Below are 27,537 nucleotides of genomic sequence, written 5' to 3' on the forward strand. Positions count from 1 at the left end.
CCTCTGTTTCTAGGGCAAAAAGAGTGAAACGAGGAGGAGCTACCGATGGGTCGCCCGCCTCAAGCCGCCGGCGTGCCGGTGTTTCGATTTCTTCCACAGGAGGTATGGATCGATGGAAAGGATTCCTGCGCTGCATTCTATGGCGTGTGAATTCTTTGTAGGTCGCTCAAATGGAGAGGGCGCTGGAAGCTAACAACAACATAGCGTTGCCAAGGCCGGAATGTGACGACCTCGCGGAGGCTTTCACGTACGTATTTCCTCAAAGTTTGACATCGTTTTGCCTTCACTGAATTCTTCGTTCTTTTCTTTCGTTTTTTCTCTCAGCAATACTCCAGAACGGGCTGGGCAACTTCCAATAACAGGGAAACAGGTTCGTCCGGCTAGACGCTTTTCCTGTTTCTCTTCTCGTGTATACAAATAGTCCTGAAAGTTTGGCCTCTTCTGATAATTCTCCTCACCTTATTTGTGCTTCTTTTCCAGGTCTTGAATTGGTTCCAGAACAGGAGGCACTCGCAAAAGGCGAAGAAAATCCTCCAAATGCAGCAGCAACAGCAGCACCAAGACAGCGGTAGAGGCTTTACTCCCTCGCCTTTGGCGAACGCCGCAAGTCCCATGCAATACATGTACGCTCCGCCGCCAGGTTTGTTTCAAGTTCTCTTCCATCCCGCTTCTTACACGTCGGGATCTCACAGAAGTCGAGAAAGAGATGGACTTCGAAGCCAAATCTTCTCGTGACGGTGCCTGGTAAGAATGTATGAGTTTATAAACTCCGTTACTAAGACCTCTTCCAGGTATGATGTATCATTGTTTCTGGCACATCGTATAGAAGCCTCTGAGCACGTAAGGCAGAAAGTTTTACTCTTTTGCTCCACATTTTGTCTGTACTGATTGATCCAACTTCTCAGGAGGTCCGTGTTCGTTTTGTTGGGTTTGGATCCGAGGAAGACGAATGGGTGGACGTGAAGACATCAGTCCGGCAGCGCTCTATGCCGTGTGACGTTGTGGAGTGCATGGTTGTCCTTCCGGGAGATCTCATCTTATGCTTCCAGGTAGAGGAAATGCAAAAACTTTGTTTTCTTTGTTAACTTCTTCGTTTCTTAGCAGGAGGGAAACGAGCAAGCCTTGTACTACGATGCCACGGTTCTGGACATCCAGAGACGGAGGCACGACTTAAGAGGCTGCCGGTGTCGATTTTGGGTCCGCTATGATCACGATCAATCAGAGGTAACATCAATCTAAGCTCTCATTTACAATCATTGTATTTTTCTTTTCTTTTTTTCTCGCAGGAAGTTGTGCCACTTAAAAAGATTTGCAGGCGGCCAGAGACGGATTTACGAATCCCCAGGAACAAACAGCACTAAAGAAGCGTGTGAATATTTTTGTACGGATGACAATGAGATTAGGGTTCTTGGGTTTTACCTCCTTTTTCCTCTTTTTTCCCAAATGACGAGATTAGGGTTCTTTGATGTTTCTCCGTCGCCCAGGCTGGGCCGAGGAGTTTGCTGCTGCGTCGGCATCCACCTCCTCGCCGCAGCAATCGGCGTGCAATGTGGTGGCGGAGCTGGTGGAATCGCTGGTGGCGCAGCGGCAGCGGCGCGAGGTTGCGCTGCGGCTGCGCGAGGCGCTGCGTGATGTGAGGGCCAATTTCTCCTTCGCCAGGGTCAAGGGCCTTCGCCGTCTGCTCGCATTCCTGGTGCTCGCCGCTGCGTCCGAGAGGGGTGTGGAGCTCTTCCGGGAGAGCCAGAGCTATCAAGAACTCCAAGGTGAGAATGTGTTTGGAGTAAATTCGATGGCTCTGGTTGGTGGATGCTATGAATTTCTTTCCTTTCCTAGAATCGTTGTTTGCTTGCGTGGATCAACTTTCTCATGAGCGAAGGTTCTAAGATTCTTTTGTGATCTTTGGTGTAGTGATACCGGCGTTGTTCAAGCACACATTGGCACAGCAAAAATCACCAGCGAGCGCGCCACCGGTGTTTAACTCCTCGGAAGAAGCGGCAGAAGTCTCGAATCCTCCCACCCCTGCGGAGATCGTCCTCGCACTTCGCGTTCTTGAGGGATGCTGCCTCGTCGACAACTCGAGCAAAGCGGCCGCGGCTCACCACATGGCCGTCAAGGTGAGCGATGAAAAACACCAACTTTACCTGTTAAGAAGAGCTCCTTTTCTTGTTCCAGGAGCTGCTTGATCTGCTATCAGCGACTGGGATCCCCGAGCGCACGGCTTGCCTGGACGCGCTCTTGGCACTGTTGCTGGATTCTCCTGCCAATCAAAAAGTACGTTCTTCTCTAAGATTGGCACGCAAACAATCTCTTGTGTCGCAGGAATTCGAGTACTACCGAGGTGTTTCAAAGATCTGCGACTCGCTAAAGAATCGCCATGTCGACGTCGCACTCAGGTGATCCAAAAGCTTCCTCTCCTTCCTAAAACGCAACAATTTCTTGGCTGTTCCAGGACGAAATGCGCCGAGTTCTTGCTGCTGCTCGTGGGAGACATACTCCCCAAGACGGAGGCGCTGCAAGATCAACTCAAGGAGTGCATGGGCACCGAATGCTGCGTCATTCTCTGGGACGTTTACTCCAACCTCGAGCCTGCCTTTGCCGATCCAGAGAGGAAAAAGAGGTCGCTCAAATCGCTAGCGGAGAAGATGCTAAGCCTTGTAGATAGCTAAGCATCGATGCTCAAGCCATTCGTGTAAAATTGTGCGTAACACCCGAGGAGTCTGGGCTGGGAAACAACGATCAAATCTTTTGTCAGGTTTTAAAAAAACATAAAAATAAAAACGAATTAGTAAAATCTAGAAAACGTTTTTATAAACCTTATTGGGTTGGAGTATAACTCATACTTCGAATGCATACTCAATTAATCTCTACACTATTTAAATAAAAGGGCAAGTGTAAAGCTTGCCCTAGACAGATTTAGCTATCTCAAGAACCCTAAAAACAGGGGAGAGGAGCGATGGAGAACCTGGCGGCGTACGCGGTGATGGCATCGGCGTCGGTGGGGCTCTGCAAAGGTGAGTCGCTCGCCCACATTTGGATTGCCTTAGCGCCTACATTTCTTGGATCCAGAGCTCTTGTTTCCTTACGAGGACGATCAAGCGCCCCTGGGCAGCGATTCGAGCTCCTTCCTCCATAGCCGGCTGGCGGCGCTGCGGCGGCAGGAGGACGAGGACGACGACATGACGGTCGCGCTGCTGTCGACAATGTGGCAGGACGAGATCGTTGCCTGCCTCGCCGCTGACAACAACAGCAGCGGCCAGGACCACGATCTCCCTCCCGAGGAGGAGAAGATCCCCGAGAGGTCATCGCCATCGCCTCCTCCATCCTCGTCTCGCCTCAAGCGCTCCAGGCAGCAATCTTTGGCGCCTCGCGCTCCTTACGAGGACGAATTTGGGCTGCGATTGAATCTGGATAGCGGCAGCTATGCGCAGCAGCAGTTTGAGATCTATCCGGGATCCACGAGCGATCATCATCCCCGGCGCGTCCATCACTTCGACACCCACCACGAGGATCATCCTCACGCTCTTCGCCATCGCCACCACCAGAGCTTGTCCGGCGACCTGGCCGAGCATCCTTTCTTGACGCCACACCATTTCCCTGGCGCTCCGTCGCGGGATTGGCCCCAGAGCTCGCAAGACTAGCAAGCTCGCCAACTTTTTTCCACTGTTCCCCCATATACTTGAGATCACAGTCTCATCTTGGAAGTAATCTGGCCATCTTCTCATCTTTGCAAAGAAATAGAGGACTTCTTCCAAGTAAACGAAAGAGAGTCTGGCATCGATCTGACCACGGGTCTCTAGTAACGCGAAACAAAAGATATAAAACGCACAGCGCACCTTTGACTTGGAGCAAAAGCTCGAGAACCAAATATTCCTGGGCGATTGACAATGCGAGCCGGGCAAACCCAAAGTAGTTTAGTCCCCCCTCGCATTGCTTGCATCACCCAAGGGGTCACTTCGCAGCGATAGATTTTGCTAGAAGATGGATGTGGCACACTTATTAGAAAAGCCCAAAGTACGCATGCCTTCGCGCAAAGCTCTAGCAAGCGTTAAAAGATAATTGCTCACTCACCCACCCCTTACACGCATGCCAAGCGAATACGTCCACCTCCTCGAAAGCCGAGGAGAGTCGCTTAGAATAATCACTGGGGGGGGGAACCAGAGCATCTCCGCCTGCGAATGCAAACACAAAGGTAGAGTTAGAAGCCATTGCTTTTTTCCTTTTGTTTTTCTAAGGCTTTTTTGTTCTCTCTAGAAGGAGCCAGCAAGGAGCAGTCACCCATGCAAGCTTTGTTTCCAAGCACTTATTATGAGACCAAAAGGTCGGAGGAGAGAATATAGAACGCCAGGCAAAGCGGTACGATGATTTGGCATATCAGAACCTGTATGCCTGGAATGATAGCAGAAATCTAAGGTGCCATACCTTGACAAGGAGGAGGGAGTACTTCCACTCCTGGAGGAACAGGGAAGGCCCACGGATCTGAAAACCAAATTTGACAGCCGAACGAGACGACGAGCAGGATCAGGCAGGCGAGCTACAAGACAGAGGCCGAATAAACAACGAGGAAGAAAAGAGCATATATATATATCATGAAAAACTCACCCCGAGCGAGGAGATATGTTTTCTTTTCGTCGTCTCTTTTTCCCCTTTTTTTCTCTTTCGGGTTGAGTTGAGCACTTTAGTGGCCATAAGTAGCTGAGTTGTGTGCACTGTGCAGGCCAAAAGATTTTATCAGTCGGTGCTCTCCGCTGTATCTGGCTGGCTTGCCTCCTGGTAACGAGTGCTGCTTCTTCCAGTGACAAAGGCCATAATTCCTCAGGTGCTATTGAATTCCGATTCCAGGACGCTTGGCTTTGTCCACCCTGGGACGAAACATATCATGTTTGGTGTTGCGTGCTGCGCTGCAATCGATCGAAGAAAGATGCAGAGCTACTTACTGTAAGCGTCTCTCCAGTTAGCGTTCACGAACGAGCAAGACAGCTTACCTCGCAAACAAAAACTAAGTACCAACGCTGGTTTAATAAAACTGAGCAAACCTCTGTGTGCGTGTCTGCTGCTCCCGTAACAGCTTCGCCTACACATATTTTAATCCCGCGAGCCACTGCTTGCACTTCTGTGCGCTATTAAATTACGTCCCATGCGCTGTGTGCCGTGATGCCTTACAAAAAGAAAGCTCAACAAGAGAATGCGATTAGAAAACAGAGCCCCGCTTACCTGGTCCATGGATTGGATCGTCGCACAGCTCGAATGAAGCGCAAGTTAGACGCGCGCACACAAGGGAAAACAAAAAAAAAAAAAAACAACCATGACAATTACGAGCAGCAAAGGAAAAAAGAGAGGATGTATTGAGATCTCACTCACCAGCTAGAGAGAGAGAGAGAGTGTGTCTTTTCAGCCTGGACCGCGCTTTCAATCCACAGTGGAGCTCCCACTCTTTTTCTTCTTTTTGCTCTGATATTTGCATTACTGCTCTCGCTCGTCGGGACGGGACGACAAGACAATATATGTGTGTGTGCGCAAGTCGCACCTCCTTGACCTCTGCCTTGTTATTCCCCTCCATTTTGTTTTCCAGAAGTTGCTGCTCGTCTTGACTTGTTCGATCCTGCTCCCTACCTCGTTCTTCGCATATCATGTCAAGATGGAACGTCCTCTCCTCGTCTTCGCCATCGTCGTCTTGTTCGCATCTCACCTCCCGGCGATCCAACTTCGTCTCCGGGTCTGTCGCTGCATCACATGTCTTGACAGCCAGCACGCAATTCCGAGCATGATCAAGCCAGCACCACCCCTCCATGTCACCACCACTGTTCCCTGCTAAAACTCGTGCTTCTTCTTCCCCCAGTTTCTGCTCTCTCTCTCTCTCTCTCTCTCTCTCTCTCTCTCTCTCCTGAAAGAGCCACCAGCAGCAGTGAGTGAATGAGTGGCGGCCGAGCACGAGAAGGATCTTTGTGATGAGCCGCCTTGTGCTGCTCCTGCTCGTGATAGCGCTGCTTGTGCTTGTCCAGGTGAAAGGCGCACCCGAGAGTGAATTAGTGTCGAGATTGCCCGGGCAGCCGCACGTTTCGTTTAAGCAGTACGCCGGTTACGTGACTGTTGACAAGAACGCCGGCCGTGCCTTGTTCTACTACTTCGCAGAGGCCGAAACGAGAGCCAGCTCGCAGCCTTTGACCCTCTGGCTAAATGGAGGTAACCATGCCTGTCTAGAGTTTCTTCTGCATCGTTTCTGGAACAAAAAAGAAAGCAAAACAGCATTGTCTTGTCTCAAGTCTCGACTGAGAGAAGTTTAACTTGGTTCTTACTCGATCGGCAGGTCCTGGTTGTTCCTCGATTGGTGGAGGAGCATTTACGGAGCTTGGACCCTTCTATCCCAATGCTTCTGGACAAGGGCTGTTAGTAAATCGACGAGCGTGGAACAAAGGTGCAAACCTGCATTTTCGATCGGTGCTTTAACCCCTCTTTCTTCGATCCAGTGTCCAATATGCTCTTCCTCGAAGCGCCTGCTGGAGTCGGCTGGTCCTATTCCAACAAAAGTTCCGACTATGAGCAAGTCACGGACAGGATAACAGGTAACTAGAGCTACTTAGAACATCAGAAGCTTACCTCGTGGTTGCAGCCGTGGACACGCTAAATTTTCTTCTCGGTTGGATGGACAAGTTTCCCGAGTACCAGACGAGAGATTTCTACATCACCGGCGAGAGCTACGCAGGTCCAAAGCTTTCGCCCATTTCCGACGAGCGTTCTTACAAGAGCTCTCAGTTTCCTGGTTGATACAGGGCACTACGTTCCTCAGCTGGCCGAGTTGATCATCAAGCACAGCCAAGTCCCCGGAAACTACGCTTTCAGATTGAAAGGAGTGGCCGTAAGTTAGTGAATCTAGATAGGTACGAGCTGACCTTGACGGTTGAGTCGACTGGAGCAGATTGGCAATCCGCTCCTCAACTTGGCCGTGGATACATCAGCGATGTACGAGTACTTTTGGTCACACGGGCTCATCTCGGACGAAACATTCCAGGCGCTTTCCAACTCCTGCAAATTCGAAGACTATGAGCTCGGGCTCGCGGACCACAACGTTTCCAACGCATGCAACGACGGCATCCTCCAGTCCAACACTGAAGTTGGAAGATTCATCAACAATTACGACGTCATACTCGACGTCTGCCTTCCATCAATCTTCTTGCAGGAAGTGAGGCTCAAGCAACAGGTAAAAGCCTCTCTGTTCCTTCTAAAACGATGAAAGAACCGTGGAAACAGATGGCTCAGAAAAGCTATGGAGTGGACATATGCATCGACAAGGAGAGGGACGTCTACTTCAACCTTCCAGAGGTGCAAAGAGAACTCCACGCGAACACAACTGGACTTCCATACTCGTGGAGTATGTGCACAGGGTAATCAAAAGAACAACGCACCAAAGTTTCGAAACTTAACGAAAAGACTTTTGCCATTTCCCGTGAAACAGGCCTGTGGACTACGCAATGCAAGACGGAAGCACAAACATGGTACCTCTTCTTGGAGACATCCTCAAAGCGGGACTCCGCGTTTGGATCTTCAGGTACGTAAGTGGAGCTAAAAAAGTTCTTCCCATTCAGAAAACGAAAGAGTTTGAAGCTTACCGCGTGTCCTTTGTGACAGTGGAGACCAGGACTCAGTAGTCCCTTTGACAGGGACGAGATCACTCATTGGAGGCCTGGCAAAATCGCTGGGAATGCAAACCACACAACCATACACGGCATGGTACCAAGGTGGTCAGGTATACAAAACCGTAGAGATCGATGAAAGAAAAGGAAAGAGGAGCAGAAACTGAAAAATTCCCTTGCAGGTAGCTGGATGGACTCAAAGCTATGGCAACTTGACATACGCGACAATACGAGGAGCGGCCCATATGGTTCCCTATGCCCAGCCGGAGCGCGCCTTGCTGCTCTTTCGGTCCTTCATCCGGGGAAATGCGCTGCCGATCAAGAGCGCCTAGAATCACACACACACCGCATTCTTTCCAAAATGTACCTAAAGAGAATACAGAAAAAGACCTACCAGAACCCAAATTTTAAGCGAGCTGGTCCCATGGTGTAGTGGTTATCACGTCTGCTTTACACGCAGAAGGCCGCGAGTTCGAACCTCGCTGGGGCCATTTTTTATTTACTTGAGATGATAATAGATAAATTACTGACACAGCACATTTTATTTTGATTTTTGCAATTTTGTACTTGTTTATCTAAATGATATACTAAACAACAACTTGGCATCTTTCCACAAGAATATCAGTGACACTATAACTAGCTTCTTATTAATTCATATATGCATGATAAATTCAAAGCAAACCAAGCTAACATAGCAAATTTTTATTTTTGCAATTTTGTACTTGTTTAACTTGTATATATATATATGTGAGGGCTAAGTGTACGACTACGATGCCATATACTAATATTAGCATAGTGGGATTTTAGTAGCCGTCGGATTGGTTTCAATCTGGACCATTCGCTCCTGTATATAAGCTAGGGTTTTTGGGCTAATTAATATGCATATTTTTTATATTCCCTTTTCATATTCCAAGCACTCACATTGATGGAGATGAGGGGCACTTTTGATTGTCCCTGAGGAGTGCTTGGATTTAGGATTTTGGTTTAAATTTAACTTTTGCATTGTTTAGATCTAGCTTTTTCTATTTCCTTTCTTTTGTTCTTTTCTTTCAGGATTTTTGTTTAGATCTAGTTTTTTCCATTGTCTAGATCTTTCTAGCTTTTTGTCATTTCACTTTTTTTGCTTTTTCTTTTTCATTCGTCTCCATGGCAGATTAGCAATCTCCTCCTTTGACCTCTAAAGCAGCAGTTGGTACAATTGTTTGATGCTATGTGCTTGCAATTGAACAACCAAACTTAGTTGATAGTGGCATTTACGGCATATGGTATAACTCCTCCTGCTTTTGGTGCCAATCCTCGTGTTCAGCTAAAGTTCTTTCGTGGGAATCCTAGAGATGATGTGTACCATTGGTTCGATCACTTCACGGTAATTGCCACATATCATTCTTGGGATGATGCTCAACATTTGCATGAATTTCCCACGTGTCTCTAAGGGATAATGTTGCAATGGTACAATAGTTTGGGCGCAGCCACTCGTGGGGATTGGAGTGTTCTTCCAGATGTCTTCAAACACGCCTTCAGACATGCCGATGATTGTGATGATGCCTTCCAACAAATGCATTGTCTTCGCCAAGGGCCATCCGAGTCGGTGATGCAATTTGGCGTTCGTTTTCGAAGTCTTTTGCTTTATGCGGAGCCAAATATGTTGGAGCGGATCAAGCTAGGAATGTTGTGGCCAGCACTTCGTCAAGATCTTGTCGGACTTGTGCATGCATTTGCTCCTGTCGCGAATGTGACTTCAGGTATCGAAAGTTACCTGTCAGCTAGTCCTTTCGGATATTCTTACCTTACTGCCACGACGGCAGGAGGTCGGTATTGCTGGACCCTTTATCAATCCCTCTTGTGCTAGTGGAGTTAACTGGGCATTTCGAGTATACTTAGACCGGACGAGCATAAGGATGGAATTCCTACGTGTTATTAGCTAAGCATACTTAGCCCGGTAAGGAGTTCCCGTCTCGTTTTGTCTTGCACTTGCTAGTGACAAGAACTCTCGAGTATTGAGATTGGTCCCTCAATATCGCTGGATGATAGCTTACCGTGTTTGCCAAACACCCTCGCTATCATGCCCTTTGTGTTACTCTCATTTCGGTCCCAAATGCTATTTATGGAAAGTGTCCAGATTTCTCATTTGGCATATTTACGGAATGTAGAGATCGGCCTGAACACAATGGTGTTCGTCCCGTGTCCAAATTCGCAATCTAGGGACATTCCATATTTAGTAAGTTTTGAGCTTGTCCCAGAGACTAACTCCAGATACTAAGGGAGGCTTGGGGTGAAAGCCCAAAGCGTGTGTTCCTGTGAGACACAAAATCCCTAGGCCCCAAAGTGGAGCCAGAAAGGGTGCCACGTGGTAGTGGCTGAAGCGAGAGCCAAACGAGCGTAACACGTTTGGACCAAAAGCTCCGACTTGAAAAGTCAAGAGCGGGAGTGGAACTCCCAACGAAGTGCTCGAGGAACGAGCACGAAGCGAGCAAAAAGCGAGGCTCCAAAAAGGGACCCAAAAGGACCAACACATGACACGTGGAAGTGTCTGAGATGGACTCGAGTTGGAGTCCGAAGTGGAGTCCGAGATGGACTCGAGTTGGAGTCCGAAGTGGAGTCCGAGATGGACCCGAGTTGGAGTCTGAAGTGGAGTCCGAGATGGACCTGAGTTGGAGTCCGAAGTGGAGTCCGAGGTGGACCCGAGATGGACCCGAAACGGGGTCCGAGATGGAGTCCGAGATGGACCCGAAATGGAGTCCGAGATGGACACAAGATGGACCCGAAATGGAGTCCGAGATGGAGTCCGAGATGGAGTCCGAGGTGGACCCGAGATGGACCCGAAATGGAGTCCGAGATGGAGTCCGAGATGGACCCGAAATGGAGTCCGAGATGGAGTCCGAGATGGACCCGAGATGGAGTCCGAGATGGACCCGAAATGGAGTCCGAGATGGACCCGAGATGGAGTCCGAGATGGACCCGAGATGGAGTCCGAGATGGAGTCCGAGATGGAGTCCGAGACCGGGACCGAGACCGAGACCGAGATCGGGACCGAGAACGAGACTGAGGCCGAGGCCGAGACCGAGCCCGAGCCCGAGTCCAAGTCCGAGTCCGAGTCCGAGTCCGAGTTCGAGTCTGAGAGGGTGAAAGCCCAAAGCGTTCATCTCCCAGACCCTGGGGGGTTTGGTGAGCTCCAAAAGTATAGTAGGGGGAGGACTGCAGTGGAGCCAGTTTGGCCAGGAAAGGCCAGTTTGGCCCAGGAAGGCCGGACCCAGTGTTGGGTGATGAGCTGTCCACTGGGAAGTCCAAGACTAGAGTGAACACAGACCGACAAGCGGGGTAGCTTGGTGAAGTGTTCAAGAGCCGGCTCTAGTTCCCCCGGGAGATCGACTGGCCGATGCTCCCAGTCCAAGTGTGGGTGGCACTACCTACTTGGATACCTGGTGTGGCTCAACGGAACCCGCTCTAAGCCCCTGGCTAGAGCACCCAAGGGCAGAAGGTGAGGAGAGTACCCAGGTGGCTCGCGTAAGGCCACGGTGTTCCGAAATGTTGTCCCAAAGGCCCAGACTGTGGAAAGGAAGAGGAGCAGTCCTCTGGGGTAGTGACCAAGGACACAGTCGTGTGGTGAAGAAGTCCCAGAGGACCGTGGGACTTAGTGGTCGGGCCTGTGGGTCTCGATCCAGTGGCAGTGTTGGCAAACACGGCCAGGGGCAGAAAGGGACTTAATGGGGACTGACAGAGGGATATTGGGGAAGGCTATTCCCCTTGTCGGTGGGCATCCTAAGGATGCTAAGGAGTGGATCTGAGATGACCACTCACGGATGGTTTGCCTAGTCTTGGAGAGCCAAAATGGTGATGCAAGTGGTATTGGACTACCAGTGTGGCAAAGGTGATCGGGCATGGCCTTAGCGTAACGGGCTGCTATGTCAGTGGTACCTTTGAGTGTCGGTCATGGGATCGGACACGTGGAGCACTTGGACCAAGTGCAAATGTTGAGTGGCATGGATGCCATTCTCGGGGCTAGCAAGTCCCAAGTCCTGGATTGGACTTATAGAGGTTGCGAATGAGACTCCTCCAAGTGGTCAGAGGTGTGGTTAAGTGACTAAAGTAGAATGGAAAATTTAGTCGTTTACAATTTGGTATCGGAGCTGTTCCTTAGTCCGACTTTTATTAGTGCTCAAGTATATCACCTCTAGTGTTGGCATTGGAAGGTCCAAGGAGTGGGCCTATCCTTGAGGAGTAGCAAGTCGGGAAGACATGGCTCTCCATTACAGTTCATGTGTAAACTTGTAGACGAGGTGGTGGATAGAAAAGGGCCAATAATGGAATGACTTTGGGATCTTGGGAACAATGCAAGGTTTTCCTCATTGAGTTGAGGATGTGATCCGGATGAGCATTTGTCTCAGCAAATTGGCTAAGGTTGTTGTGGTAAACAACTAAAGTTGGGATCACGGGAAAGATAGAGACTCCAAAACAATAAAGGAGTCACAAGATTATCCTCATATAGTTGAGGTTGGTGCTCATGAATGTGAGACCAGAGGTAATGACCATGGGAGGTCAAATACGGAAGAGGACTCAAGTCCTTGAAATGGTAGCCGGGGCTACCTTTAATAAATGTTGGAACAACCCAAGGAGTTGGGGGGTGTACTTAGAGATGAGTGGTATTCTCATCGCATGGACAAGTAGTCCTAAGGGGCAAAAGTTGCCCCCAGAGAACAAAATCAAGTGTCGGAGTAACACTTGTGAAAATAGTCCTTTTGAGTAGGACAGGAATGCAAGAAGTGTATTCCAGTGAGCTAGTGCCTCACAAGTAAGACCTTACGGGTCTGTGGATTAACCAAGTCCAAAACTGTTGGATGACTCAAGTAGAGTCCAGGGATGGTCCTAAAAGTACTGATGGAAGCATTTGGACTGAGGTGTGTTATACCCCACAAAGGATGGGGGGGGATCATAGGATCCAAGGATGAGAATAGAGGGTATCTCATCGATGGCAAAATGTGCCATGCTAAAGTTATGGGAAAGGTGTTCCCAGAAGAAAACAACTTTGACACAAAGTTGTGTGTGACCTCTATGGTGCAGTGCTAACAGATGGTTGGCATGAGAAAGGGCGGTGTTGGTCTTGGCAAAGACTTAGACACAAATGGAAAGTGTCATAGAGGTAGGCTCGTGGAGCCGATGGTGTGGAGACACCAAATGTGCCAAGGTGTGATACCTTGAGGCTATGTTGGTGGGTTCATGAGAACCCCTTGCCAAAGGAATCCCAATGGAAATGGGAATGGCATAGCCTAAGCTGCAGAGCATGCAGTTGGAGTGTGGTGACCCAGATAATGATGGAGGTGTGAAAGCACCAAGCAATGAGTTGTAGGACTTGACAACTATGAGGCAACTAAGCAAGGGTGCAAAATAACTAGTTAAACAGGTAGAAGGTAGCTACCGAGGACTTCTTAATAGCATAGGGAAGTCGGATATACCCTTACGGGGGATAAGTTGCTTGTGTTGCGATATAGTAAGTCAATGTCATAAAAGGAAATACTCATTGTTAAGAAAGCCATCATTGGGACACCCGAACACTCTAGAACACCAGAAGGTGGTGTTTGATATCGCAAGGGCAATGGATAAAGCCCAAGGGACTAAGTCCCTAGCGAATGATGGATAGAAGGTGCTATCCAAATGTCCAAGGTTGCGGAGACAGGAGAGGACTGTCTACCCGAGTTGGACAAATCCAAAAATGGAATTTTGGCAAGGCTAGTGATGGGCATGTAAAGGCCCATAAGCAACAATGTAATCCCAGTGTGTGGGATTATAAGGTGAGCATACCCGGATTGAGGAACCACTCCCTGGGCTATTGGGTAGGTTCATCCCTAAGAATACTTGCTAAAGCATGATAGAAAGTGCAACGCTATCCTCCTAGTCTGGAGGAGAATGACCAAAGGAAAGGTGTGAAGCCAAAAGCAAGAAGTAAGGGGATAGAACTGAACCATAGGAATCGAAGGGCATAACCAAGGTTGGTTATGCCAGCTAGGAGTGGAGAATCAAGTGGGGGCTCAAGGGTGTTGTCGCTAGCAACTGTGATGCCATGGAGAGTCTAAAATATGGAATTGTCCATGTTAGACTAGGTGGCATTTGGAAGGCTTGCAAAAAGGGAGGCCTTAGCAAGCTGAGGGACAGAGTTCCTTCAAGGTTCCCAAAGACGATTTTAGGTAGCTTAGTACCTAGAAAGGCCAAGTGTAAATGGTTCATGGAACGCGCGAAATCAGAGTAGCGCAGCAGAAGCGTGGTCTTGAAGCTTGCCATGAGGCAAGGCTATCAAGGTTAGGGAAGTAGTTCCCGAGTGTTCAAAGAGAGGGCTTTGAACGAAAGTCGATGGTCAAGGACTTTCACGCTTATGCAGGAACTATGTTACAGTGGTCGGAGGACTTGCCAAGCGAGATTGGCACGTCGGGGGAACAAATACCCTAGTTGAAGGTGATAACTTCAAAAAGGGTGGGCCATGGGGCTGAGCGTGGAGGAGTCCATGCATGATCACAGACATGTCAAGTGAGAGGACTTGGCAGTGTGGAGGAACTAGGTTCCTAAGCTATGATCTGTAGCGTGCTTTAAAAATAAGTTGGTGCACCGACGTGGGGAGTCATGCCAGGCATCTTGTGTGATGCCGTCCGTAGATGCATATACGAAGGTTGGGTTCGAGTCCCGACCCCCTAGTGCTTGGGTTCGAGTCCCAAATCACTAGGGCGTGGTGATGGTTTGGAATATGAGGACACTCATATTTCGGTGGTCATGGACTCTCAGTGGGGAGACTGGTTTGGGCACACTGCCAAGCGAGGGATGCCTCGGAGTCGTGATGCACGGTTAGATTGCTTAGTGTGAAAGCTCGGCATATTTAACTTGAACGCTTTGGTGCAAGTGGCACCAAGGACGTGGTGAGTGAGATGGGGACACCTAATCTCAGTTGCTATGGACCCTTGGCCGAAAGGGCTGGCTTGGGCGCACCGCCAAGTGTGGGGGATGCCCCCGGGGTCGTAGTTAACAAGTTAAAGGTCTGGAAGACCTAGTACCTATTGGCAAACCTGTTAAGGTGCCGAGGTGAGATCACTAGGTGATCTTGTGGCTAAATAAGGACAAGGTCCTTGTTTGGGTTAAGGAATAAGATTCCTAGTTCAAAGTGTTGATTTGAACTATTGATTATAGTGTGGCTTGGTCAAGGTGACCAAGTGGGAAAAGCACCTTAGGGAAATGAGCTATGTCATTGCGATGGCATAATGTGTCCAAGGAAAGTAGTCTCTAAAGAGACCCATGAGAGGGTCACAAAAGTGGGCCGAGGATAGAGCCCACAGCAGAAGATGCTAAAAGAGACTTACTAGGGGTGAACACCCTAGTCTTGGCAAAGCAGAGCCTTTGCTATGGAATCAAAAGAATACCTCAAGGAGGGAGGTAGAGATTCGATGTTGCTTGGTGCAACAATCAACAGATAGGAGCAAAAGATGAGTGGCCAAGATAGGGCCGTGGAATCCCTTGGAAGGAATCCAAGTGACAAAGTTAGGCGAGGAACACTAATGTGTTGGACGCTAACAAATTGCGGGAAAGGAAGTGTGTTTCCAAGAATGGATTCCGAATTGCTCCGATTTGGCAAAAGTGGAAGCTCCAAGGGAGGGAGCGGTAAGGTAGCCAAATGATAGGGCGATGGACAACCCTAGCACAAGGTGTGATAAATGGAACTTAGTGCCCAAGGTGGCACGAAATAGAAGAGAGGATGATAGTGCCCTCAAGTAATGAACTTCCTAGGATAGGGAAGTGGAGTTGCACAATTTGTGCAATGCAAGGTGTTGGAGACACCTAGGAAATTGACTTCCAAAAGTCAAAAGAGTAAAAGTTCCAAGGTGCAAACATTCAATAGATGGAAATTGAGACTACTCGAGAAGGAGTAGTGGGATTGACTTAGAGAAGGGTCTCTAAGAGGTTTAGCAAGAATTAAACCAATAAAAGAAGAGAACCACTACATGTGGTCCAATAAGTCTCTAAGTTGGAGAGACTACCCTCCTTAGAGGATAGGCAAGGCATGGTGAGCCTTTGGTGTCAAACCATTGAGGCATATGCAAAAGGCATGGTGAGCCTTCAATGTCAAACCATTGACAAATATTGGCTAGGTGCCAAGGATGGAAATGGTAACACATGCGAGGGTTACTTTACAAAATGGTTTACCGTTCGATGAGGACATCGAACTTCGTCTATGGGTGGTGGAGTTGTGAGACACAAAATCCCTAGGCCCCAAAGTGGAGCCAGAAAGGGTGCCACGTGGTAGTGGCTGAAGTGAGAGCCAAACGAGCGTAACACGTTTGGACCAAAAGCTCCGACTTGAAAAGTCAAGAGCGGGAGTGGAACTCCCAACAAAGTGCTCGAGGAACGAGCACGAAGCGAGCAAAAAGCGAGGCTCCAAAAAGGGACCCAAAAGGACCAACACATGACACGTGGAAGTGTCCGAGATGGACCCGAGTTGGAGTCCGAAGTGGAGTCCGAGATGGACCCGAGTTGGAGTCCGAAGTGGAGTCCGAGGTGGACCCGAGATGGACCCGAAACGGAGTCCGAGATGGACACAAGATGGACCCGAAATGGAGTCCGAGATGGAGTCCGAGATGGAGTCCGAGGTGGACCCGAGATGGAACCGAAATGGAGTCCGAGATGGAGTCTGAGATGGACCCGAAATGGAGTCCGAGATGGAGTCCGAGATGGACCCGAGATGGAGTCCGAGATGGACCCGAAATGGAGTCCGAGATGGACCCAAGATGGAGTCCGAGATGGACCCGAGATGGAGTCCGAGATGGAGTCCGAGATGGAGTCCGAGATGGAGTCCGAAGTCGAGACCGAGACCGGGACCGAGACCGAGACCGAGATCGGGACCGAGAACGAGACCTAGGCCGAGGCCGAGACCGAGCCCGAGCCCGAGTCCGAGTCTGAGTCCGAGTCCGAGTCCGAGTCCGAGTTCGAGTCTGAGAGGGTGAAAGCCCAAAGCGTTCATCTCCCAGACCCTGGGGGGTTTGGTGAGCTCCAAAAGTATAGTAGGGGGAGGACTGCAGTGGAGCTAGTTTGGCCAGGAAAGGCCAGTTTGGCCCAGGAAGGCCAGACCCAGTGTTGGGTGATGAGCTGTCCACTGGGAAGTCCAAGACTAGAGTGAACACAGACCGACAAGCGGGGTAGCTTGGTGAAGTGTTCAAGAGCCGGCTCTAGTTCCCCCGGGAGATCGACTGGCCGATGCTCCCAGTCCAAGTGTGGGTGGCACTACCTACTTGGATACCTGGTGTGGCTCAACGGAACCCACTCTAAGCCCCTGGCTAGAGCACCCAAGGGCAGAAGGCGAGGAGAGTACCCAGGTGGCTCGCGTAAGGCCACAGTGTTCCGAAATGTTGTCCCAAAGGCCCAGACTGTGGAAAGGAAGAGGAGCAGTCCTCTGGGGTAGTGACCAAGGACACAGTCGTGTGGTGAGGAAGTCCCAGAGGACCGTGGGACTTAGTGGTCGGGCCTGTGAGTCTCGATCCAGTGGCAGTGTTGGCAAACACGGCCAGGGGCAGAAAGGGACTTAGTGGGGACTGATAGAGGGATATTGGGGAAGGCTATTCCCCTTGTCGGTGGGCATCCTAAGGATGCTAAGGAGTGGATCTGAGATGACCACTCACGGATGGTTTGCCTAGTCTTGGAGAGCCAAGATGGTGATGCAAGTGGTATTGGACTACCAGTGTGGCAAAGGTGATCGGGCATGGCCTTAGCGTAACGGGCTGCTATGTCAGTGGTACCTTTGAGTGTCGGTCATGGGATCGGACACGTGGAGCACTTGGACCAAGTGCAAATGTTGAGTGGCATGGATGCCATTCTCGGGGCTAGCAAGTCCCAAGTCCTGGATTGGACTTATGGAGGTTGCAAATGAGACTCCTCCAAGTGGTCAGAGGTGTGGTTAAGTGACTAAAGTAGAATGGAAAATTTAGTCGCTTACAGTTCCTCAAGGGGGGGGGGGGGGCTATGGGGGGTTCCAAATGTATAGTAGGGATAGTGGGTAGGTCGGGCATGGCCGACCAACCTGAGGCATAGTCTAGCTTCCGCTTGCGTGCCTGTCCTTGTTCTGCGTCCGGCTTGGGTCTAAGCCCAAGTTCCATTCCATGCTAGCTGGTGGAATACCCATACTCTCACGTTAGGCCACCGGTATGCCGAAATAGCGCCAAACTCCGTTTGGCTCCGTTTTGAGTGCTAGTCCTGGCATTGGGATGCTGGTTGCTCTAGGACTGTTCCAAGTCGCTCCGGGCTCCTGTCCTTCGCTCCTTGGGCAATATGCTCGGGAGTTGCTCCGTGGTCCGGTTCCATCACTCCTTGGCGTCACGCTTGGGAGTTTGGCACCGTTCCTTTGTTCAGTGGCCCAAGGCCCTGAACCTCGGGTTCCTGTGAACACGTGGCATGGACATGTGGCACAAAGAGGGTTTAGGTTCCGCTTCGTGGTGTTATCCTATGGTAAATCACCATAGGATAAAGGGTCAAAACCATGTGCGCTACATTTGGTATCAGAGGATGAGTCTCAGCGAGTACTATTCAATGAGATTGGGCAACTAGTCTTGTTACATACGTAGAGATGAAAACGATGATCCGAGTGGGTACACGTTTGGGTGCAAAGACTTCGCAATCGTTCCTTGGGTATGGATTTGGTTACCTTCTTGTACCGTAATTATGTGAGCTTGCTCTTGGGCTCATAAGATGGATTTGAGTTGTTCCAGTAGCACGAGTTTGCGCTTGGGCTCGTGAGTGAGGCACATTAGCAACTCAAGGTTGCACTTTGAGTTGGCAGGATTAATGTTAGCCTATTAGTGGTTCCGTGAGTTATTCCTTGTACCATGGGTGAAAGCAAACCTACCTAGGTTTGTTATGAGTGGCAAATAGGCTGGTCCGTAGCTGTTTAGCACGGCACTAGTGGATCCTTCCTAGGCATGATTATAAGTGGATCAATTAAGACTGTAGGGAATAGTCTATTGGTTCAAGTAATCATTGCCGTGCTCTCTCATAAACTTTTCTTCGATTGAACTGAAGGCAGTGCGAAAGCAAGCTTAAGGTTTAGTCAAAGATGAGACCGAAAAGAGAGTTGTCAGGGATGAAGGATCAAACACGTAAATCATTTTCTCTTCTTGGAGAGATGATTTGCAACGAAGTGTTAACTCATTACTCGTGTTCACATCATGCAATCAAGAGTCCCTATCTTGATGCATGTTGGAGATGGTGGTCTTACAATGGTGAGTTGTGGGATGGATAGCGGTGAAGTGCTAAACCATTTTGTCTAAGCTTGCTATTGGAAGACTTGGGTTGCAATGCTCAATTCTTTTTCGAGGAACCTTGCTATTGCTCCTTGAGTAGCTTGGTGTTGGATTAGTTTTGAGTTTGGTTGGAAAGAGAGTGGCATAAGCTTGTCCATGTTGTGAACAAAAGTTAGTGGTGTTGGGTGTTGTAAATCTCTATTGATAGGGTGTGGCATTTATGTTGCATTTTGTCGAATTGAGTTAGCACTTGATATTCACATAAACCTTTGTAGTAGTGACATGGGCATTTCTCATAGTGTTGCTTGATTGATGATCAAGTCATTGTGATTTATATCATATTCATGTGATAATAAGCAATGTGTTTACGAAGTTGCTTGGGTAAATGATGATCAACCCCAAAGTGGTTGATGGAGAAGCTAGTCTACTTGCATGTAGTAGCATTGTAGTAGCTTTGACTGGATTCTTTATAAAGCTCTATTTCGTTAAAGTGGGATTTATTCAGTAAAATGGGACTAGGTACAAATTTTCAAGTATTTGAAAATGACGTGAAATTATATGTTTTTTGTCCAGGGGCTAGACATATCTGGGGCATGGTGACTAGCGCGGTGACTTTGTGTCCAGACTGAGTCCATCTGGTTGTATAATAAATCTCATTGTCAAGGTGAACAAGCCGAATCTGAAGCTAAAGAAGAGTGATGGCATGCGCGCACACACTATTTGTTTGTTCATTGAGCGTGTGGTGAGCTTTCCAAGATGAACGTCATTCCTATTAGCCAGACATATAACTTAATGGTGAGAACATTTAGATATTATTCAATGTTATCTTTTTCTAACAAATCTAATTGTGAAGGTGTAGCAAGAGGCATTGCTAGTCTGGAGAAGTCATTTAACTCATTTGACCCTTAGTGTATTTTCATGAAACTAAATAACATTCATATTATTAAGGAATTTCTCTAGTACCTTTTTTTTACGACATAGAGGCTTGCATTTCTTTCAAAGGTGATTTAGTAAAAGGCCTGAGGGCACATGCCATTCTATTTCTCAGACCGGTATTAAGATATACTAGTGCAAAGGGCCACATGCCATCACGCCTCCTCTGATTCAGATTCGGATTGTTCACCTTGAAATAAAATACATTAGAAACTTAGTAAAGGAATATTAATGAATCTCACCTTGAACCCGGGTTATGAATGCTCTTGCTGCATCTCTTGCATGGTCTGGCAAGGTGATGGTGGCACTCTGCTTCCGCATCCAACCATGCACAACATTATCCACCGATATGCTCATGCTGGGATCCCTTGGATTCAGCACCCATCTCTTTTCTAGGCAATCCTTCGTATATTCGGAACTTGGCTTGAACCACTCCACAGTTACATTGAAGGAGTTAGTTTCCGCGTCCTCCTCTGCATCAGTGATGCAGCACCCCACCCATATCATTTGTTTTTTATTACTGGGTCTGACAAGCACGACCATTCCTTTGCAGACCTGTACTAGATTGAATGCTGAATCCGGCTTCTTGTTCCTCGGCCCACAATAGTGATCCTCAACATCGTTATCTATCACTGCATTTCCAGAGGACATTGTTCCGCTACTATCTGGTGCTCTGGGTTCTGGCCAAAAGGACTCTTCCAATTCTTCATATACAACCGGCCCATTTTGGATAGCAGATATAATCTTCTCCCAGTATTCGAGCAAAGGCTTGCACCTCTTAAAATAGGATTCTCCACCAAACACCAACCCCCTCTTCCAGAAGGCAATATGCTGTCTAATCCCGGCCACTATACTTTCCTGGTCTTTGAGTCCATCCGGGTGCATCGGCCGTGGGGAACCCTGAGGAATCATAGGTTCCCCAGTTATGGGATCTCTCTTGAAGAGTTCAATGCCATCCACTGGCAGCCACACTGTGTCCCATTCTCTCATCTTGTACCTCATCACTGGAGCACCGTCACGCATGCTGAAATGAAACTGAAGAGGCTTGGAGTGGCCAATCAGCGTTTCGGATCCGTCCCTAATGTAGCCTCTTACAAACCCCTTAAAGTCTGGAACCTCTGTCACAAGTGCAGCTTCAACAGTGCCTTTGATGCAATTTTGGAATTCATTGTAGAGTTGTGGGAGGGTGAGGACATTGGATCGTCGGAGGGACTCTGCCAGGTGACTGAACATGGCATCGACGTCTTCATGAGTGTGCCCAACCATGAGAAAGCCAAGTGTAACCGTTTCAAATATGCCTTTGGCAACAAGCATCGCCAAGTACGCGAAGACGTACATGTTTTTGTTCTCACTGCCAGCATTGTCTGTTTGGAGCAGAAGATGGGGTGGAAGGCCACATTGGCTGCAAGAACTTCCTTGAGATTCTGCTTCGTTTGGATGAGGCTGTGCATTCACCGGGCAACTAGCCTCGTCGGAATGGCATGAGGCCTCACGTGATAACCCTACAATCTGACGGCCAACATATTCACTGGGATGGCATGGGGCCCCACGCGATACTGCAAGCCTTTGCTCCTCCTCCAGCTGAACCCTGTATGGGGTTCGATCGACAAGGGCCTTATGCAAGGGTTGGCCGTTCAGCTCAGTCTGCGCATTTTGCAGAGACCTTAAGTGTTTTGCTAGGGACGCAATCATCATGTTTGCACCCCCGCCACCCCATAGAGGTACAAAGAAGTTCCCATAGTTCTGGGCACCATGCCCATGAGCGATTATGCCAAACAAAGACACAGGCAGCTGCATGGATGAAGAGATTGCCTTGGGGGCAGGATTGAGTCGAGGTAAGCACGTCTTTTTCTGGTCCATTTTGTCGTGGATGATGCAGAGGTAAGAGTCAGGTCTCTCCATGGAGAGAATCCTGTTATGATAATATGCAGTCCTGCAGCTTCTCTGCTTGATGTTGTGGTCGAGCCGCCTTCTAACCAACGTCTCTCGCTCTTGAGCGCTGCAAGAATTCTTCGACAAAGCCATTTTGATAGCAGTGCACTCGTCACACTTTGAAAAGCTGGAGTACTTTCCTATACTCACATCCCTGAACCTGTTGCTCCACAATCTACTAAATCTAGATTGGCTCAGCTTCCTGTAGCCATTACTCTGGAGTTCCCGATTCACATCTTCCAATATGGCCCCTTTGGTATACATGGAAGGGAGAACTCGTTGGGTGTCTCGTGTTCCATCTTCCAAGAGGCGGGTTTTATATGGTTGCTGCTCGCTACATGTGTCGACAAACTGTGACACACAAAATCCCTAGGCCCCAAAGTGGAGCTGGAAGGGCGCCACATGGTAGTGGCCGAAGCGAGAGCCAAACGAGCGTAACACGTTTGGACCAAAAGCTCCGACTTGAAAAGTCAAGAGCGGGAGTGGAACTCCCAACGAAGTGCTCGAGGAACGAGCACGAAGCGAGCAAAAGGCGAGGCTCCAAAAAGGGACCCAAAAGGACCAACACATGACACGTGGGAGTGTCCGAGATGGACTCGACTTGGAGTCCAAAGTGGAGTCCGAGATGGACTCGAGTTGGAGTCCGAAGTGGAGTCCGAGATGGACCTGAGTGGGAGTCCGAAGTGGAGTCCGAGATGGAGTCCGAGGTGGAGTCCGAGATGGAGTCCGAGTTGGAGTTCGAGGTGGACCCGAGATGGACCCGAGTTGGAGTCCGAGATGGAGTCCGAGATGGAGTCCGAGATGGAGTCCGAGATGGAGTCCGAGATGGAGTCCGAAGTCGAGACCGAGACCGGGACCGAGACCGGGACCGAGACCGAGACTGTTAGGATCCTATCCCTTACACCCTAAACCAACTGGCTAAAGGGGTGATCACTTGATTGTAGGGCCCTTTCCTTATCCTATTATCCTGACCTAGTGCCTAACAATCCTCCCCCTCGTCAGGGAATGATCGTCCTCGATCATACTTAGGCAACCATCCGGTCACCATGGTCCTTCTCTTAGGGTCTACCAAACCTTGGTTCTCCCTCTAGATCCACCATGTTGAATATTCCTTCAGAATATTCCTGCCCCACTCGTCAGCCACGAGAATCGAACTGGGCTCCGATACCAATGTTAGGATCCTATCCCTTACACCCTAAGCCAACTGGCTAAAGGGGTGATCACTTGATTGTAGGGCCCTTTCCTTATCCTATTATCCTGACCTGGTGCCTAACAGAGACCGAGATCGGGACCGAGACCGAGACCGAGGCCGAGGCCGAGACCGAGCCCGAGCCCGAGTCCGAGTCCGAATCCGAGTCCGAGTCCGAGTCCGAGTCCGAGTCCGAGTCCGAGTCCGAGTCCGGAGCCTGAGAGGGTGAAAGCCCAAAGCGTTCGTCTCCCAGACCCTGGGGGGTTTGGTGAGCCCCAAAAGTATAGTAGGGGGAGGACTGCAGTGGAGCCAGTTTGGCCAGGAAAGGCCAGTTTGGCCAGGAAAGGCCAGTTTGGCCAGGAAAGGCCAGTTTGGCCCAGAAAGGCCGGACCCAGTGTTGGATGATGAGCTGCCCACTGGGAAGTCCAAGACTAGAGTGATCACGGACCGACAAGCGGGGTAGCTTGGTGAAGTGTTCAAGAGCCGGCTCTAGTTCCCCCGGGAGATCGACTGGCCGATGCTCCCAGTCCAAGTGTGGGTGGCACTACCTACTTGGATACCTGGTGTGGCTCAACGGAACCCGCTCTAAGCCCATGGCTAGAGCACCCAAGGGCAGAAGGCGAGGAGAGTACCCAGGTGGCTCGCGTAAGGCCACGGTGTTCCGAAATGTTGTCCCAAAGACCCAGACTGTGGAAAGGAAGAGGAGCAGTCCTCTGGGGTAGTGACCAAGGACATAGTTGTGTGGTGAGGAAGTCCCAGAGGACTGTGGGACTTAATGGTCGGGCCTGTGGGTCTCGATCCAGTGGCTGTGTTGGCAAACACGACCAGGGGCAGAAAGGGACTTAGTGGGGACTGACAGAGGGATATTGGGGAAGGCTATCCCCTTGTCGGTGGGCATCCTAAGGATGCTAAGGAGTGGATCTGAGATGACCACTCATGGATGGTTTGCCTAGTCTTGGAGAGCCAAGACTGTGATGCAAGTGGTATTGGACTACCAGTGTGGCAAAGCTGATTGGGCATGGCCTTAGCGTAACGGGCTGCTATGTCGGTGGTACCTTTGAGTGTCGGTCATGGGATTGGACACGTGGAGCACTTGGACCAAGTGCAAATGTTGAGTGGCATGGATGCCATTCTCGGGGCTAGCAAGTCCCAAGTCCTGGATTGGACTTATGGAGGTTGTGAATGAGACTCCTCCAAGTGGTCAGAGGTGTGGTTAAGTGACTAAAGTAGAATGGAAAATTTAGTCACTTACACAAACCTCTTGAAGATTGCCTCTCCATATACAACATGACCCCTGGTTTTGTGCGTACCGTCGTTCCCATGGACTGCCTGTTGAACCCTTTGTTCCTCGAACTCAGTTTTGATTCTGTAGAATGTGCTTCGAGGGACTCCATAAATGATTCTCCATGCCTTCACCCCTCTGGAAGACCATGCCCCCCACCTGATGTTCTGAAGCATCAACAGATGACCGTAATGCCTCATACACAAAATTGCGAGTTACCTTCCAGGGCAATGTCTTGTATCTTGCTCTCTCCTCTTCAATAGCATCCCAATCAGCATGTTGACAGCACCTCCTCTTGCAACAAGCAACTGTCGAGACCATTCGAACCTCCATCGCCATTTTCTGCCTTTTCGGTTCGTTGCTCAGATCCCTTTGGCTGCGCTGTAGGAAGGTGTACTTTCTTTTCCCATGAAGAGATGTTCTGTCATCAATTGTAGTGGTGTTTGATTGTGAATCCTTCACATTCTCAAACACTAAATGCCTCAATTTCCACCGCACAATGCTTCCAATAGTCAGACTGTTTTCTTCTGTGTCAACAACCTCTAAAATTGCAACTCCAATATCATCCCAGCCCAATTCTTGATTAGCAACCACATCTCTTGGATCGACAACGGTGGCTAAGCCCTCAGCTACCACCTCCCCCTCGGGGTTGTTTAGAAACACCTTTGCCTGAATCCATGTAGCACGGTTCTTAAGATCCACGGAGGGAACATGCGTCGCACTTGCGCTGTCCCCAACATCTGCTTTCTTCTGCAGATTTTTCAAGGCAACAACAACATTTACCCCGACGACCATCTCTCCTCGTTCAATAGCGACCACATTCCCATCGAAGACAGTCTCTACTGATACAGCAGCATTGCCTTCCCCAAGCCTTTGACAGTGTATAACAAAGTTCCGATCCATAGACACAAGGGTCCCTTTTGCAACTCTCTTCCCACCATTCAAAATGTAAACCTTTTCCCCAACCCTAAAGGCCATTCTGAAAGTGCAGAAAAGAAGTTAAGATCATACAAAAAATGATTGGAGAATGGCCTAAATCATAACATACCAAATAACATGAGGCCACATGCCATTATTCAAACATGCTATTGACACCCACGTGAAATTTTGCATTCACAAAATTGGCATGAGCCCTCATGCCATTAGTGGTACCACTAATGGCATGAGGCCTCACGCTATCTTTGGCCCCTGCTAGCCATGAAATTGCAAGGGCCCAAGATGGCATGTGGCCTCATGCCATTTCTAAATGTGGTCCTAAACCATTCCATGGTGAACATACCAGGAAGCACAAGTGCCGAATATCAAGAGGAAGCGGTAGCCACACCAAAGACAGTGCCGCTCGCAACACCGCAACTACTCGTAGTGCCGCTCGCAACACCGCAACTGCTCGTAGCGCCGCTCGCACAAACTGCCACTCACATAAACTGCCGCTCGCAATGGCGCTCGCAATGCCGCAACCGCTTGTAGACGCATAAACCACAGCTCACAACGCCGCTTACACAAGCAGCGCTCACTGCGCTCAGCGGAACCAAGAACACGGCGCACAAAAATGATAGACCTAGGAATGAGTTCGAGAATTCAAAAATAACACACGCTTGAACGTCACATCAAATCCTCTGACAAACCAGATCTTATGATTCCTCTGACAAATTTCAAACTGAGTAGCTTCTAGACTTTGCTGTCGGAGGTTGAACTTTGTCACATCATGTCCTTGCCTCGATCCAGCTGTGCCATGTCAGTGATTCGAACTTTGCCATGCCATGTCAGCGATCCGCGCCAAGATTATTCGCCGTGTAAAGGAATAATTATGTTGTGTGTGTACGTCCATTTATGGCAATATAAGGCCACACGCCATTCAAAGAATAATGCTAGTCGAGCATTTTTTGGTGCATTTTTGGGTTCAAAATTGCATGAGCCCACACACTATAAAGTTTACCTGTACCAAAAATAGAAACAGCTTTATTTACTTGGGAATTTAAGTGGTTGAGGCATTTTTAAACTTACAAACACATGCCCTACTTACATTCATTTGGTTGCTTAAAATTCAAAAATATTATAAACCTTTCTTTTTGCATTTTCAATGTTTTCAATTATGGTTTTTGATTTTCGCAGGACCAGCCTAGTAATCTATTTGCATCCCGTCATGTTTATAGCTAGCTTTCGTTTGTCCCCTTCGCTGGCCTGAGATACATCTGCTCAGAATCTGCCTCTTACAGCATTTGCCCAGAAAGGGCATCTTTCTTCACGCAGCATTTGCCACATATTTAGGGTTAGGGTTTAGGGTTTAGGGTTTAGCAATTCAATAGCTTGATAAACATGCAAATACAGAACTTGATGCAAAATCCTTTGATATGTCACAATGCCCCTAGGACCATAAACACATTTCAATAGAGAGGGTCCTTTCATTTCATAACTCCTTACGTAGATCTTGGTGAAACCAGAGTTAGTGAAGTTGGTTTCTTGTGATCTTGCATCTGATTGTGATGTCCCTTTGCAGTGTCGATGGAAAGGTCAATGCACACCAAACTGTAGAATCTTGGAGCAAAATAACGGTCGGATCTATGGCAAATGCCCCTGAAACATTGTAAGGCTCGTGTGGTCTCATGTGGTGTCCGATCGAGATGCTTCTTTGCAGGGTCATCAAGAAGGACATTGTATACCATTCTGTAAAATCTAGTTGCGATCTAACGGTTGGATCTCCAGGAAACTCAAAACAATCTCGCGCGTGTCAGAATATTCTAGGAATATACTCTTATGTGCTCCTGAAAATGGCATGCGGCCCCACGCCATTCAAGAGATAATGCTAGATGACGCCGAGCATTTTTTGGTGCATTTTTTGGGATCAAAATTGCATGAGCCCACACGCTTGAACGTCACATCAAATCCTCTGACAATTTATTTAGCTGAACATCTGGCATTTTTGGAAATACAAGATGCTTTGGAATATCCAATCATGCATGGTATAAATATAGTGAGGGTATTAAATGATATCCCAATCATGATCTTTCTTTTGGATTTCACGTGCATGCAGTCCGAGGAATGATGACGTTGCGGATTTCTTTTGGATTTCACGCATGCGCGCGCCGATCCAGAAATTAATGGTGGCACCCAAGTCCGAGGAATGATGACGTGGCGGGATTACCAACCGTCGTGACATTTCGCGCGTGTAAGGTTAGGTTTTGCATTTTGCTTCGTACTCGCGCTCGCATCGCGCTCCCACTCGCGCTCCCACTTCTCTATAGGTTTCTCGTGTGCATTGGCGTCCACTCACGCTTGCATCACACTCGCGCTCGCATCGCGCTCGTGTGCATC

The 27,537-nt window shown here is 48.9% G+C and overlaps 5 protein-coding genes, 2 long non-coding RNA genes and 1 other non-coding gene across 9 annotated transcripts; 5 read left to right on the forward strand and 3 right to left on the reverse strand.

Moving 5' to 3' along the window:
* Positions 1–23: 23 nt before the first annotated feature.
* Positions 24–1,418, forward strand: LOC9630948 (protein SAWADEE HOMEODOMAIN HOMOLOG 2). The gene is made up of 9 exons (XM_024672889.1): positions 24–102; positions 162–247; positions 325–370; positions 481–640; positions 693–744; positions 792–840; positions 906–1,049; positions 1,105–1,224; positions 1,287–1,418. The coding sequence occupies exons 1-9, from the start codon at positions 46–48 to the stop codon at positions 1,359–1,361; spliced, it is 789 nt and encodes a 262-aa protein (XP_024528657.1). The 5' UTR covers positions 24–45; the 3' UTR covers positions 1,362–1,418.
* A 21-nt stretch (positions 1,419–1,439) lies between these two features.
* Positions 1,440–2,795, forward strand: LOC112345657. Its single transcript, XM_024672888.1, has 5 exons — positions 1,440–1,763; positions 1,909–2,114; positions 2,173–2,271; positions 2,320–2,393; positions 2,450–2,795. Exons 1-5 carry the CDS (start codon positions 1,466–1,468, stop codon positions 2,664–2,666), a joined length of 894 nt encoding a protein of 297 aa, XP_024528656.1. The 5' UTR covers positions 1,440–1,465; the 3' UTR covers positions 2,667–2,795.
* A 117-nt stretch (positions 2,796–2,912) lies between these two features.
* Positions 2,913–3,762, forward strand: LOC9633090. The gene is made up of 2 exons (XM_002967609.2): positions 2,913–3,011; positions 3,067–3,762. Exons 1-2 carry the CDS (start codon positions 2,954–2,956, stop codon positions 3,636–3,638), a joined length of 630 nt encoding a protein of 209 aa, XP_002967655.1. The 5' UTR covers positions 2,913–2,953; the 3' UTR covers positions 3,639–3,762.
* A 50-nt stretch (positions 3,763–3,812) lies between these two features.
* Positions 3,813–4,973, reverse strand: LOC112345689. Of its 2 annotated transcripts, XM_024672974.1 has the most exons (5): positions 4,935–4,973; positions 4,600–4,859; positions 4,420–4,531; positions 4,069–4,169; positions 3,813–3,971 (listed from the first exon to the last, which is right to left on the reverse strand). In XM_024672974.1, the coding sequence occupies exons 2-5, from the start codon at positions 4,684–4,686 to the stop codon at positions 3,912–3,914; spliced, it is 360 nt and encodes a 119-aa protein (XP_024528742.1). In that variant the 5' UTR covers positions 4,687–4,859; positions 4,935–4,973; the 3' UTR covers positions 3,813–3,911. The 2 variants fall into 2 exon arrangements, with proteins under 2 accessions (XP_024528742.1, XP_024528743.1); XM_024672975.1 differs by lacking the exon at positions 4,935–4,973 and having other exon boundaries at positions 4,600–4,889.
* A 112-nt stretch (positions 4,974–5,085) lies between these two features.
* LOC112345654 lies at positions 5,086–5,296 on the reverse strand. Its single transcript, XR_002992114.1, has 2 exons — positions 5,212–5,296; positions 5,086–5,155 (listed from the first exon to the last, which is right to left on the reverse strand). It is a non-coding gene; the product is annotated as an uncharacterized LOC112345654 (long non-coding RNA).
* Positions 5,297–5,404: 108 nt separating this feature from the next.
* Positions 5,405–8,027, forward strand: LOC9633091 (serine carboxypeptidase-like 42). The gene is made up of 10 exons (XM_002967610.2): positions 5,405–6,180; positions 6,305–6,412; positions 6,465–6,560; positions 6,608–6,700; positions 6,768–6,853; positions 6,914–7,195; positions 7,246–7,379; positions 7,451–7,543; positions 7,624–7,741; positions 7,811–8,027. Exons 1-10 carry the CDS (start codon positions 5,946–5,948, stop codon positions 7,958–7,960), a joined length of 1,395 nt encoding a protein of 464 aa, XP_002967656.1. The 5' UTR covers positions 5,405–5,945; the 3' UTR covers positions 7,961–8,027.
* Positions 6,108–6,711, reverse strand: LOC112345653. Its single transcript, XR_002992113.1, has 4 exons — positions 6,595–6,711; positions 6,421–6,510; positions 6,294–6,370; positions 6,108–6,217 (listed from the first exon to the last, which is right to left on the reverse strand). It is a non-coding gene; the product is annotated as an uncharacterized LOC112345653 (long non-coding RNA).
* Positions 8,028–8,046: 19 nt separating the features above from the next.
* TRNAV-UAC lies at positions 8,047–8,119 on the forward strand. Its single transcript has one exon. It is a non-coding gene; the product is annotated as a tRNA-Val (tRNA).
* Positions 8,120–27,537: the final 19,418 nt, after the last annotated feature.

This window comes from Selaginella moellendorffii, unplaced genomic scaffold, assembly GCF_000143415.4.
Source record: "Selaginella moellendorffii unplaced genomic scaffold, v1.0 SELMOscaffold_9, whole genome shotgun sequence".
Classification (NCBI taxonomy): Eukaryota; Viridiplantae; Streptophyta; class Lycopodiopsida; order Selaginellales; family Selaginellaceae; genus Selaginella; species Selaginella moellendorffii.

What these genes read in the sequence shown, in the direction of transcription:
- LOC9630948 (XM_024672889.1), top strand. Translation starts at nt 46, where the DNA reads ATGGGTCGCCCGCCTCAAGCCGCCGGCGTGCCGGTGTTTCGATTTCTT. An exon ending in TTCCAATAACAGGGAAACAG is followed by an intron (nt 371 to 480) that starts GTTCGTCCGGCT and finishes CTTCTTTTCCAG; the next exon opens with GTCTTGAATTGGTTCCAGAA. An exon ending in TCTTCTCGTGACGGTGCCTG is followed by an intron (nt 745 to 791) that starts GTAAGAATGTAT and finishes GACCTCTTCCAG; the next exon opens with GTATGATGTATCATTGTTTC.
- LOC112345689 (XM_024672974.1), bottom strand. Translation starts at nt 4,686, where the DNA reads ATGGCCACTAAAGTGCTCAACTCAACCCGAAAGAGAAAAAAAGGGGAA. An exon ending in ACTCCCTCCTCCTTGTCAAG is followed by an intron (nt 4,170 to 4,419) that starts GTATGGCACCTT and finishes TTGCATTCGCAG; the next exon opens with GCGGAGATGCTCTGGTTCCC. An exon ending in GGCATGCGTGTAAGGGGTGG is followed by an intron (nt 3,972 to 4,068) that starts GTGAGTGAGCAA and finishes TCCATCTTCTAG; the next exon opens with CAAAATCTATCGCTGCGAAG.
- LOC9633091 (XM_002967610.2), top strand. Translation starts at nt 5,946, where the DNA reads ATGAGCCGCCTTGTGCTGCTCCTGCTCGTGATAGCGCTGCTTGTGCTT. An exon ending in TCGTGGAGTATGTGCACAGG is followed by an intron (nt 7,380 to 7,450) that starts GTAATCAAAAGA and finishes CCCGTGAAACAG; the next exon opens with GCCTGTGGACTACGCAATGC. An exon ending in CTCCGCGTTTGGATCTTCAG is followed by an intron (nt 7,544 to 7,623) that starts GTACGTAAGTGG and finishes CCTTTGTGACAG; the next exon opens with TGGAGACCAGGACTCAGTAG.
- LOC9633090 (XM_002967609.2), top strand. Translation starts at nt 2,954, where the DNA reads ATGGAGAACCTGGCGGCGTACGCGGTGATGGCATCGGCGTCGGTGGGG. An exon ending in GTCGGTGGGGCTCTGCAAAG is followed by an intron (nt 3,012 to 3,066) that starts GTGAGTCGCTCG and finishes TCTTGGATCCAG; the next exon opens with AGCTCTTGTTTCCTTACGAG.
- LOC112345657 (XM_024672888.1), top strand. Translation starts at nt 1,466, where the DNA reads ATGTTTCTCCGTCGCCCAGGCTGGGCCGAGGAGTTTGCTGCTGCGTCG. An exon ending in GAGCTATCAAGAACTCCAAG is followed by an intron (nt 1,764 to 1,908) that starts GTGAGAATGTGT and finishes TCTTTGGTGTAG; the next exon opens with TGATACCGGCGTTGTTCAAG. An exon ending in ATTCTCCTGCCAATCAAAAA is followed by an intron (nt 2,272 to 2,319) that starts GTACGTTCTTCT and finishes CTTGTGTCGCAG; the next exon opens with GAATTCGAGTACTACCGAGG.